We start from the raw sequence: 12,272 nt of genomic DNA, 5'->3' as shown, positions 1-12,272 counted from the left end.
TCGCTTCTTCGGTGAAGATCCAATTGATAACAGAAGCAGACCGGAAAATCCGCGTGACAAATCAAACGTTAGACGCTACATATGAGAGGCAACTGATCGAATCTACTTCAACGCCAGCTAAGCGCACCCCAAAACGGGGAAATTCAAATCATCACTTCTCCCTCCTCCAAATCGTAGACCTCCTCCCACAGAATCTCTTGGTCTCATACCTGCACCGGACTCTGCGATTTGCTCTTCTTTTTCGTGACGAACGGCTCGATGGGGGTGCATTTCGGCCCCTCCTCGGGGCTGTAAGACCAGCGCACCTTCTCCTTGACCGGCTTCTCGTCCGGCGTCTTGCTTCTCCGAGTTTTCACAAACTCGGTAACTTTTTGTCACTGGATCTCGCAGAAGGGCAGCTTGCCCGTGTCCTTGGTTGTGTCCGAGTCCCCGCCGTTGCTCAGGTCGTCCCCCTTGGGGCTCTCTGCGTTGGTTGTGCCTCCCTGGCTGTTAACGAGAGAAACGGGGTTAATAAACTGCTCCACAGAGTTAAATTGCGAAAAAATATAGTTAAAATAAGATTTTTGTGATGAAAATTCATATTAATATGATTTCAAGTTGCAAATTAATTTTAGCCTGTAGGTCTGCAGGTTATACCACCCTGTAGGTGGTAAAGAAACATCGAGTAAATTAACGAAAGTTTATTCCCGGATAATTCAAGCATTTTAAGACTATCGATACAATGTATGGCCTCCACGGGCATCAATAACAGCTTTACATCTTCTTTGCCTACTACACACGAGGTTGTTGAACATTTCTTGAGGAATTTGGCTCCATAAACGGGACAGAAGCTCTCTCAGATCATTTAAGGATTCTGGGGTATGTTGATGATTATCTAATCTTCTTTGGAGCATATCCCATGCTTGTTCTATGCAATTCAAATCTGGTGAGTGCGGAGGTATTGGTAAATGTGGAATACCAAGCTCCTCGCGCGCATTCTCAACTATGGCTGCACGGTGCGGTCTAGCGTTATTGTCTAGAAATTGAAAAGTTTCACCAATAACAGCGTGAAAATTTGCCACAACATTGTCAATGACATGCTCCCTATTGTGTAAGGCGGTCATATTCCCAGGACAAATGTGTAGATCTGTGCGTCAGTTGAAACATATCCCGGCCCATACCATAACACTACCCCCTCGGAATGGATGGACTTCTTGGACATAGCGACAATTGCGGGGTATGCGTGGGATCGTCCGTACCCTTATTCTTCGAGAATCTGAAAATCGTCCATATCTGGATTCGTCAGTGAAAAGGACACTACGTCATTGATCGTTCCAATTGATATGTTGCCTTGCCCATTCCAGTCTATGACGCTTATGGTGACGTGTTAATGGAACTCCTCTTAATGGACCTAGAACCTAGATTCACCTCTCTCAGACGTCGTCTGATGGTTTCGATGGAATCTTGGACCCCATCTGCATTTTGAAGAGTATTCCGTAGCATTCTACACGTAGATGTAGGGTTTCTTCTCGCTGAAACGGTGATGAAACGATCCTGAGCAGGTGTTGCTTTTCGTCGCCAACCAAACCTTGGTCTTTCCAACACGGAATCTGTCTCCCTGAACCTATTCCAAAGTCGAGATATCACTCTTTGGCTGACTTGGAGCCTTTCCGCTACAACAACCTGAGTTAGGCCACCCTGTAGCATTCCGATAGCCCTATTAGCCTCTGCGTTTGTTAATTTACGTCTTGGCATTTCCAGAAAACTCGTTTCAAATCGAAGCCATTGATAAACTGACTTCATTTCAAAATAAGAACATTCATGAAGGATATGCAAAGATCCAAACTTCAGAAAAAAGGCGGCCAGATTGACGAAATGTCTCATACTGATTTTTATTGGATCGATTCAAGTTGTAATTGAGTTTTAAATGATTTAACAGCAATTTGTTCGCAGATACTTTTAAAAACGATTGAATACGATATCCCTAACTCTTGTGGAGCAGTTTATTTTGTCGATTGGAAGGGGGGTACTCACCTCATCGAGCCTGGGGGGCACATTGATTGTCATCTAAGCGCCAGCGTGGAAACCATGGGCGGTCTTGAGGGTTTGTTCTCCAGAATTCTCTCGATCTCGGTTATCACGTTGGCATTCAACTTGGGCACTATCTGAAGGGACTGGATGCTGTCGTAGAGCTGCTCAGGGGTGCTGGCGCCCAGAAGCAGACTCTGGACCGATTCGTTCTTCAAGCACCACGCGATGGCTAGCTGGGTTATGGAACAGCCTAGCTTGTCTGCGAGTACGCTCAGTTCTCGCATGCGCTCGCCTTGCCTTCTTGTGTCGTCTGGCTGAATTTTTTCTTTCACCCAACCGTAGTTCTGGAAAACAGGGCGAATGTTCAAAGGAATGTTGGTGTAACGTTCTGGAATTGTTCAGATTCAAAGTTATAGGCCACAGAAGGACTAAATACTAAATAACCCAGAGAATCCACTTACAATATCTTTCAGAGGTCCAGTCTCATCCTCGTTCCAGGAAAACGACCTATATTTGTTTCGGAAACTGGCTCTCGAAAATAGCTGGATAGCACCATCTTCTTTCCCTTGTGACATTCCCATAGAAATAGGAGACCAAGCCATCAAACCTAAGTTGAAAAAACTGTTAACACACCTTATAATACAGAACAAGACCAGCAACTCTACAGGCACATACGTTGAACTGGCAAATTCTTGCTGAGCATAAATCTTTGAGATTTAACAGATCGATCGAGAGGTATATTCTGATAGAGCTTATACTCACCAACACCGATCTTATTGTACAGCTCTGGCATGTAAAGTTCCGATTTCTCCCTGCAGAACATGTGGTACTCAGTTTGTTCCACGATTGGAGTGACGCAGTTGAACTGCCTGCAGTTCGTGTATGCCTCCATTATTTCTACTGTGGACCATCTTGCTGTACCCCAATACATAACCCAACCTTGGGAAATAACGTAGTGCATTGCTCTTACCACCTCTGAAAATCCAAACAAAATGAACATTCCAAAATGTTATACTGGTAAACAAAACACAAATTCACTGAGAAAAAAGCTTTATAATTTTTTTATTCCTGTCACACACGATTCTAATCTCCAATCACGTCCTTCTGATGATGATATCTGAGATGTCCCATTTTCTAATCACTTAGCTAAGCGATTTTTGAAGACCAGCTGATCTTTTTAACTATGTCTGCGTTATGTTAGAGATAGCTAACTATTTAACCTCTCAAAAAGGTATCATGATTATTTTCATTTCACAAAATCCCTCAGGAATAGAATCGACCTGTTCTAGGTCTCTCTACTCAGTTCAGTGTGCCCCGTTCAGAATTCAATTTTGTGGTGTTCACCTACCCAACAATCCTGTGAAACCAATAAACGGGGATCTTCCCCTCCTTATTGAATTTTCCGCGAATTAAGTCCTCAATAGTAGACGGAATATAAATAAATACGCAGTTCTGGGTATATTGAAATTGGAATTCCTCAAACAGGTGGCTCGTATATAGGAGATCGTAGAGTCACACAGATAAAGCAGTTCAACATTGACGAAAAATAAGAGGAACTAGATAGGAATGATTGAATACCTTCCATAGGACACATGGGATCAGCTTTGTGCACCATAACAACATCTATATACGACAACTGCAACCTCATAAGACTTGCCTTAACACTTTCTATGATGTGTTTTCTTGACAGGCCCCTCTCGTCCGACCTGGAAGAAAAATCTCAATGATCAGGGGTAGGTATCATTTATATGGTTACCAAAATTAATCAAAACATTAAGGAATTAATTTTTGATTTCCCCACACCAATATGGGCCATAGTCCATATAGCCTAGTGGCCCATATTATGAAAGATCTACAATATTTTTCGACAAGGAACCCACCCTTAAATTTTCTCTAAACTATTCATTCACACTCTGTCTATGTATATGTAATAAAGAGTAACCCTATTTCTTATCCTCCTGTGTGTTTGACTTTGGTAGTCAATAGTTTTCATGCTTAAGTGCTTAAGACGATACATATAAAATCTCATCATCAATTATTGTTGTAGATTCTTACCTTGTACTCCAATATATTTTGGTGGTTACGATATACGTGGTCCTTTTCCAACCCCTTCTTTGCAAAATTCTCCCCAATTCAACCTCTGCTCTGGTACCTTCAAAAAAACTCTAAAATAACCTCTAGATTTGCAGCCTGAATACTTGTTTTCATTAAGTAACACGCTTGCAAAACTGTTTAAGAAACTTCATCTTGCAGTGTTATCATATTGAATCAATAAAAGGAAGACAAGATCGTTTCAAAATCTCTTGTTGAAAATGAAAAAATCCAGTTGAAGTTTCTTTATTCTTCAGTTAATTCCTATGCTAAAGAAGAAGCTTCTATTTGCGATCGTTCAATATGAAACTAACCTGAAATCATTAGGTAGATTATCTTGTGGAGAACCTTGTTTTGGACAAATTTTTCGATTTCAGAAGGAGAAAGTTTTCCCATAGGGATGAGGTAAACATTAAATCTACCTACTCTCCATAATTTCAATTCCAGGAGGAGAATACCCAGAAGAACTTTCGAATATTAATTAAAATCGATTTCGATGAATAAATTAGCGAAAACTTGAGGAATACTCTCGTATCTCCACTTGACGATGTTTACCTAAACGATTTCAGTTCTAAGAGAAGTGTGAGGGGGTGAAGTTGATAATTACCAGAATGTGCTTCGGATAAATCAAATAAGTTGATACCACTTTCAACTGCTAGTACAATGATTTGCTCAGCTTTTTCTTCTGTTACGCTAGGGCTAAATGTAGGCCATGTTCCTAAAAATTGAATGCAATGCTAAGAACTACGGTAGTAAATCGGTAAACTCGTGCTCTTTTATACTAAGGTTGTATAAAATTATCTAGGAATTCTAATACAGTTCATAAAGGGAGCAGTGACAAAGGCAATTGTGTATGTGTATGGTTAGATCCACACAGTCGCAACTGGTACGAGGATTATATTGAAGAATTCTTAGCCTACTATAGAACCAAACGAAAATTCGATGTCAAAATATTTTATTACAGCGACGTCTCTAGACCTTTCAAAAAAAATGTTTCTTCTTGCTCTGCAAACCAGACTTCCACAGCATTTATTACCTCCTCGTTGGAAGAAAATTTACGACCTTTTAAACTTTTTTTCAGTTAAGGAAAGAGATGATAGTCGGATGGAGCCAAATCTGGGGAATAAGGGGGGTGTTCCAGTAATTCAAACCCAAAATCACGATTTTTTTGCATGGCAACATAAGATTTGTGTGCAGGGGCGATGTCCTGCAGAAACAAAACACCTTTGGATAGCTTTCCGCGTCTTCTCTTTAATTTTTTCCCGTAGAGTGGTCAGTAATGTCGAATAGTGATCTCCGGTTATTGTTCTATCCTTATCCAAAAAATCAATCATGATTACTCCATGGGAATCCCAAAAAACTGAAGCAAGAACTTTTCCAGCAGATTTTTGGACACGAAACTTCTTAGGTCTTGGAGAAACAGAGTGTCACCATAGCATCGATTATTGCTTTATTTGTGGATCGTAGAAATGTACCCAAGTCTCATCCATAGTAATAATTCGGTTCAAGAAGTCTACATCGTTTTCAAATCGAGCACAGATCGAACGCGATGCTTCTACCCTTGCACGCTTTCGGTCAACATTCAAACATTTGGGTATCCATTTTGCAGCAATTTTTCTCACGTCCAAATTGACGTGAATTGTATGATGAACGCGTTCGTATGAAATATTCCGTGCTTCAGATATCTATTTCAGCCCAATTCGACGGTCTGATAAAATCATGTCATGAACTGCATTGATATTTTCGGAGGCTGACACAGAAACTGGCCTTCCCGATCGGTCATCATCTTCAATGGAAAATTTACCTGTTTTGAAGCTTGCAGTTCAATTTTTCACGGTCGCATACGAAGGATATTGATCACCAAGGGTATTGAGCATATCTTCGAAAATCTGCTTACCTCAACCCTTTTGAATACAGGTACTTGATGATGGCTCGATACTCCAATTTTTCGATTTTCACAATTTCGGTGGACATCTTCTTTCTTTTAATTTATTGCGTAACTCTGGTTTATTTTTTCGACCTCAAACTTCACACTGACACTTCTAATGAGTTATTGTTCGTTGCTTTGGTGACGCAATATTTTTTGTATGCATGGAACTGGTCTAGGCTAACTAGATATCAATAAATCCTCGTATTGCGGATTTACTCACGTTATTTAGGCTTCAATTACTAATTTCTGGTGGGCAAATAAGAGCGGAATTTTCAGTTTGCGTTTATGCAGGTCTGGAAGGATACACATGGTTGTATTTTTGTGAAAAGTAGCAACTGTGAGGCTTTATTAAAGAATTTGGGGTGAAGAGTAACCAGAAGTGTAAATACAATTGCTTTTGTCTCGCTGAGCCTCAAAACTTTAAGGGTGTTCGTAAAACCAACTAACCAAGTCCTATGTTCGATACGCGAAGGCCACTTTTTCCAAGATTCCTATATCTAAGTCCTGGGGTCACTGAGGTTTGCCTGTTCAGCTGCAGGGGAGCGGAAGGAACGGAATGGGACAGTCCACTGAGCAGGAGTTGCTCCTTCGTGATGGTGCCGTCTTGTCTGTCTGCCAGAGCGCTTAGGGCACTGCCGGCGCTGAATTCCTCCATACAGTCCAGACTCGCTATAGGAGCTCTACACCTGAAACCAACCGAAGGGACGTACAACATAAGGAAGAAGAAGAATTCCGATTCTGAACGAAGGATCATCCGATATAGAATTGTGGTTGACTCATACAGAAATCACTCATGGTAAATCCAGAAGTAAATGAGAATTTTTTTAATTTCTGTCGTTTATTCCTGCAGAATATGGTGAACCGAAAGTTGTACAGGTTTTTCACTTATAACTTGAAGATAAAATATGATAGAGGGATGTGACTTTGGCCAGTATAAATCTTTTAAAAATCGAGGTCAAAAATATGCAATTTACTTTCATATGAAACTATCCTCTGTTAAAAATTGTCTGTTATATTGGAGGATCCTTCATTTCACACATAACTTAAACAAAATCAGACCTCTACCAATAGTTGTATTTAACAAATTAACGACCAAGTGTTCCTGAATACTAACAAGTCCTAACGAAGAGTTACAACTCCATTCATTCTTATAAATCCCTAAGAGGGGGACTATTATGCCTAATGAACTCTACAATATTAAAGGATAACCCAACCCGGGATGAATTTATGATGGTTAATGTTGAAAGGAGCAGCCACCACAATCTAATGCAAGCTCTGTTATGGCCAAACCTCGTAATCAATGAGCTAGAATGGCCCCCTGAATATAAATCATATTTCCGTATCTCGTATGGCTCATGGACCTATAATACCAACTGGACGTCGAACTTCATATCCGTTAACGAAGAACGATGTGAGGCATTTGGCCGCCATTTGTAGTTTGGGATGAACTATAAAGATATTATAGAAGTATGCGGGATGAACATGCGCAATTCAGTCGAATTTTAAAAGTTATGAAAAACGAATTCTGAAAATCGAAATATTGACCAATCTCAAATGAAGAATATTTCCGATCTGTGTGAAAAATAATTGAAAATGTAAATATATGTAAATATAATACCACGCTACCACATCAAAACAGAAACTATCCCAAACTGCAAATGGCGTCTGTTTGCCTCAAAAATTTTGACAGGTTCGCCATCTAGGTTAGTATTATACATCTATGGTATGGCTCCAACTAGAAATGTGTCATTCCGAATCAGCTGTGCAAACCACACGTCACCTGACATCGGAAAATACTCAACATTTTCCCGTTAAATTTTCGACGTGGAATGGAATTTCCATGCCATTCTCCACAAACAATATTCGAGGGATAAATAATCCTTGAATGGTGATTGGTATATGCAAAATTGAATCGATCTGATTCTATTCCTTCTGAGTATAGAAATTTTATGGTTCAGTGGGCTTCGGAATTTTGAAAACTGACATATTGCAGTTGTCAGTTGTCAAAGTTCATCAGCCTATTTGAAAACCCTTTCTCAGTTTGACATTCCTGTTCTTATCGAAGGAAGGGCAAAAAGTGTTTAGTGAAGATAATAAAACCTCAGATTTTTCATGGTTTTCGAAAAGGAACAGCCACTGTCATTAGACCTGTGCGCTTTTCAGAGAATTCCAGAAAAGAATATGATGAATATTCCGAATTTTTCGTAATAGAATTTCCTCTGCAATTCATTATGTCGGATTATGGGAGAGATTTGAATATTAAATAACCAAGATAATTGAAACGAGAAGATTGGAAGGGCTTCAACGGTGGCGTTTAATCAAGAGAGCACATCGAAATATCCGCAGATTTCATGCACACTCTGCTGTGCTGTAAAATTCGGATACTAGAAAATGAAGTATCGTAAAAGTGCTATTGAAATGAGGGCATCAAACTAGACTATCAAAGTTACATCTGTCCGAATTGAAATCTTCTTCTGACTTTTTCATCGATATCGAAATAGAACATGTTTGAAACATCCGATTAATCAAAAAAATTGTTTCCTATGTGACAAGAAATCTTTTGGAAACGCGCCAAGGTTTTCTTGATACTTGACGAAACACACGAGGAATAAAATTGTCCGAGCAATGAACCGAACTCAATACCAACACTCACCATGATTTCCAGTTAGGAGACGTAACAATACAAAGCACACTTTATTTCATTCTTTATTCATCTCTACCACCTCTTCAATTATCAGTTTCAAGCACAAACTTCAGTTAATGTGGAATTGTGTCAGCATGAATTATCAAGATTCCAATCCGGAAGGGACATTTGAGGATAAAACTACACGTTTCAGGTATGAATGTACACAGATATCGACCGGTCCTTTTATGTGCATATAAATACTTTATTTGTATCCATCAGAACCGTGAAAAGGACGAATGCGTCCATCATTTTGGAGGAATCGATGGCGCAAAATTAATTTTCTAGGTTGTCGCGTGAGTTTTCAATGAAAACACTCTGATATTTTTCGATCTGGAAATTACGATAGGTGATAGAGGAGTTTTCTTTGTCAGTGGGTGCAAAATATATTTCGAAATCATGCAATTTTTCTATAATATATTTCGAAATCATGCAATTTTTCTATAGTAAAAACGTGCGTCTTCGAACATTACCTGTATATTGTTGTTGGTATATTTCTGTTGTCTCCGATGTTGTGATCATTGTTATTGTTGTCGTTGCTAGTAAGATTGAACAACGCATAATGTGACATCTTGAGATAACTGATCACTAAAGAGAAATACTAATTTTCACTTGCGTAAACTACAGTTATAAACGCAGTAATAATATCATTGATTGGTATCGAGAATACTAAGACATCAGCATAGGCACCGCTAGTATTTTTGTGAAATCTGAAAGGAAAACTTCAAGGAATTTTTGTAAGGATCATTGTAGAAGTGGTCCATGAAAATTTCGCAAGTTTATAACCAAGACTCATGATTTCTGAACAGTTCTGCTTGAATGATACCAAGGTATTTTCTAGATTTGAGTATTATTTCCAGATATTCAATAGTTTAACAGTGATAGCAAAATGATAAACATTTCGATCATTCATCAAAAAGAATTATTCGAGTCTTATCCAAATATTATGATTCAAACCTCATCATAATCCAATGAATATTATACCGAATGAAGAACTTTTCTCCACTCAACAGACACACAGCTACTCGTCTTATTAAAATTCAACATGGCATTAGAATTCCCTGCAGTCTTTATTGTGTCCCATCTATTCATACCTGAAGTTTAAGGCTCTCGTCCTTATGCAAAGAGATAAAAAGAAATTATACTACTAAACTCAGTCTACAGTTTCTTGGGGTGCTCCTTGAAAATAGAGGGGACATGATGAGATGGAGTGGGCCTTAAATTTTGATAAGACAGACGACAAGTTATGAAATGCAGGGTTGAGCCTGGAATTCTTGGTTCAAAACGCAAAGGAACGAGAGATATTCGAGTGATTTCCAGGAGTATGTTCGGTAAGAGGTGCTTCGGAAGAATGTCTTGAACAATTTAATGAATAGAATATCGAATAGAAGAGAATGGAAAGCATGCTTGAGAATAATCCACAAAGAGAAATATTTATTTCTTATGCTCATAGCACTTTTGATTGCATTCATGGAAAATATCACTATAAATGTAGAACTGAAAGATCTAAGGACAAAAAAGAGTTTTGAAAATCTTAACATTAATTTCATCTGCAATATTCTACTGTACTCCACAGATACTACGTATATCACTGAATTTGCCCTAGAACTCGAGGAAGACAGGACCTCAGGTGTATCAATTCGGATCGTGGTGTTATTGAGAATGTTTGTAAGAACTAGCTATGGGGGTAGTAAATGGGCGGGTCACCCAAAGAAACCCTCCAAATGCGAAAATTTGTTGAAGTTGCAGAATGGCGAATGCGCCGTGGCTGTAATTTTGACAATTCCCGATACATGATCAGAATTGAGGAAAAAAAATTGATATTATAAAACGATAGAAGTTTGAATTTGTCTATTGTGATTTTTTTTAAGATTTTTTCTCTGAGTTAGTTGAATTACAGGAGTAGGCAATTCTTGAATAATTTTTGACGACAAAACTGACGGTGAATGGTTAAGAAACGAAATAAATTCAATGATGAGATTAATGAGAACTATCCATATCAATCGAAATGTAGGGATAGGTAAGTTCCAATTCCGATGTGAACCTGATTTTGATGATTTTTCAGTATCTTGGGGTACCTCTGAAATCATCTGTCAATTTTACGGTAGTATTCGCATTTTGTTTGAACTTTAAGAGGCATGATAATGTTCTTTAGTGAAACAGGTTTCTCATATTCTTTCAAAATCGGTTCAATCGAAGAAATTGATTGAAATGATCAAAAATTAACCTCCACCACAAGCGTTGCAATTTGGCGAATGCGCGCTAAAACACCTATATGTACTACTGCTATAGTTTATACCCTTGAAACACTTCTAAAGCAATGGACTCGTATTCTAATGAGAACTTCTATATTTTTTCTACATTTTAAGAATTTTTTCTTAACTATAAGGTTGAAAAAGTCTAGGAATGATAACCTAATTTTTCTAATCTAGGTATAGTGATTTTTTGGCATGATTCAAGCGAACTAAAATCAGCTGCTATTGAATGATGAGGGCTATACGAATCTTCGCCTATGGGAAAGAATATTTCAACTCTCCAAATTAGCAACAATTCAATCCAAGAAAACATACAAGAAACTTTAATACTCAGCCTCCAATCAGTCATAGCCACTTTGTTTTAACGTGAATCTACCTCAAAAACGAGCCCTGATATCGTTGAACTTGCGAAATTTGGCCCGTTTCATCTTATACCTTATATACGGGAGTCGATAGAATTCAGGCTCGATTTAAGAACATTTAACAATTTAACCTTAAAATATCGCGTTATCTACATTCGGGGGAAAGGTACAAAACACACTTTGCGATCGAACGGGGGCTTAAAACATCAATCGGTTAACACTGTAACCAATTTTCCACGAAAATCACCGCATTTTGCCGTTTTACGAATTTTCTTTGCGGAATTTCTGGGGTAACTTGGGATGCGATGTCGTCATTGCAGTCACCCCGAACTGGGCCGAAGCCAGCCGAACGCGGCCGAGTTTCGATTTGGCGTAAAAAGGTTCCTGGTGCGGGAACATCAGGAAACGGGAAATAGTTTGTTCCGATTACGAGGACTTTTATTTTGTTTTCGCTCCGGGTTATGCAGAGCTATGTAGATGTAGATAGTTTGTAGGTTGCATCTTTGGGGGCAAGTTTACATGTTACTCAATCTCGTTAATTGAATTAACGACCAGGTGAACTTCGATTCGACTGATGGAGGTGTCTTATTGGTGATGTCGATCCTTGGAAGGATTGTTTTATGAAACAAGGCTGTTCGCATAATTGAAATGGCATTTGTCTTAAATTCAAGTTGACCTGCAGATTCGAGAAAACCAAACAGTTGATGATTTGATGGAAAATTGCAAGTCAGAGAGCCCCCCAAACTGAACAACTCAAAAATGGAAAAACAAAAAAAATTATTTTCTCGTGAACAGTGTCGGATATTCGAAAGTTTGATATGAAAATATAGGTTTTCGAACACGCTGAATCTATTGCGAGTAATTCCGAAAGCCTATCAACCTTCGTTTAGATTTTCATCAGTGAAATGACGTTTTTCAAAAATTGCAATTTTCAATCTGCG

General features: G+C 38.7%; 1 protein-coding gene across 1 annotated transcript; it reads right to left on the bottom strand.

Moving 5' to 3' along the window:
• Nucleotides 1-351: 351 nt before the first annotated feature.
• Nucleotides 352-11,630, bottom strand: LOC123312116 (voltage-gated potassium channel subunit beta-2). Its single transcript, XM_044896346.1, has 10 exons — nucleotides 11,405-11,630; nucleotides 9,188-9,424; nucleotides 6,479-6,717; nucleotides 4,709-4,819; nucleotides 4,066-4,162; nucleotides 3,589-3,716; nucleotides 2,773-2,985; nucleotides 2,472-2,617; nucleotides 2,014-2,354; nucleotides 352-486 (listed from the first exon to the last, which is right to left on the bottom strand). Exons 2-9 carry the CDS (start codon nucleotides 9,283-9,285, stop codon nucleotides 2,043-2,045), a joined length of 1,344 nt encoding a protein of 447 aa, XP_044752281.1. The 5' UTR covers nucleotides 9,286-9,424; nucleotides 11,405-11,630; the 3' UTR covers nucleotides 352-486; nucleotides 2,014-2,042.
• Between the last annotated feature and the right edge of the window lie 642 nt (nucleotides 11,631-12,272).

Source organism: Coccinella septempunctata, chromosome 4, assembly GCF_907165205.1.
Source record: "Coccinella septempunctata chromosome 4, icCocSept1.1, whole genome shotgun sequence".
Lineage (NCBI taxonomy): Eukaryota > Metazoa > Arthropoda > Insecta > Coleoptera > Coccinellidae > Coccinella > Coccinella septempunctata.
Note: the sequence above shows the minus strand (reverse complement) of the source record. Positions and strands in the feature narration are given on the sequence as shown.

Excerpts from the sequence above, each read along its gene's own strand:
- LOC123312116 (XM_044896346.1), bottom strand. The coding sequence starts at position 9,285 with ATGTCACATTATGCGTTGTTCAATCTTACTAGCAACGACAACAATAAC. Across the intron at positions 2,986-3,588 it reads TCCCATGTGTCCTATGGAAG|AGGTGGTAAGAGCAATGCAC; the intron begins GTATTCAATCAT and ends TTGGATTTTCAG. Across the intron at positions 2,355-2,471 it reads CTGGACCTCTGAAAGATATT|AACTACGGTTGGGTGAAAGA; the intron begins GTAAGTGGATTC and ends CCTGTTTTCCAG.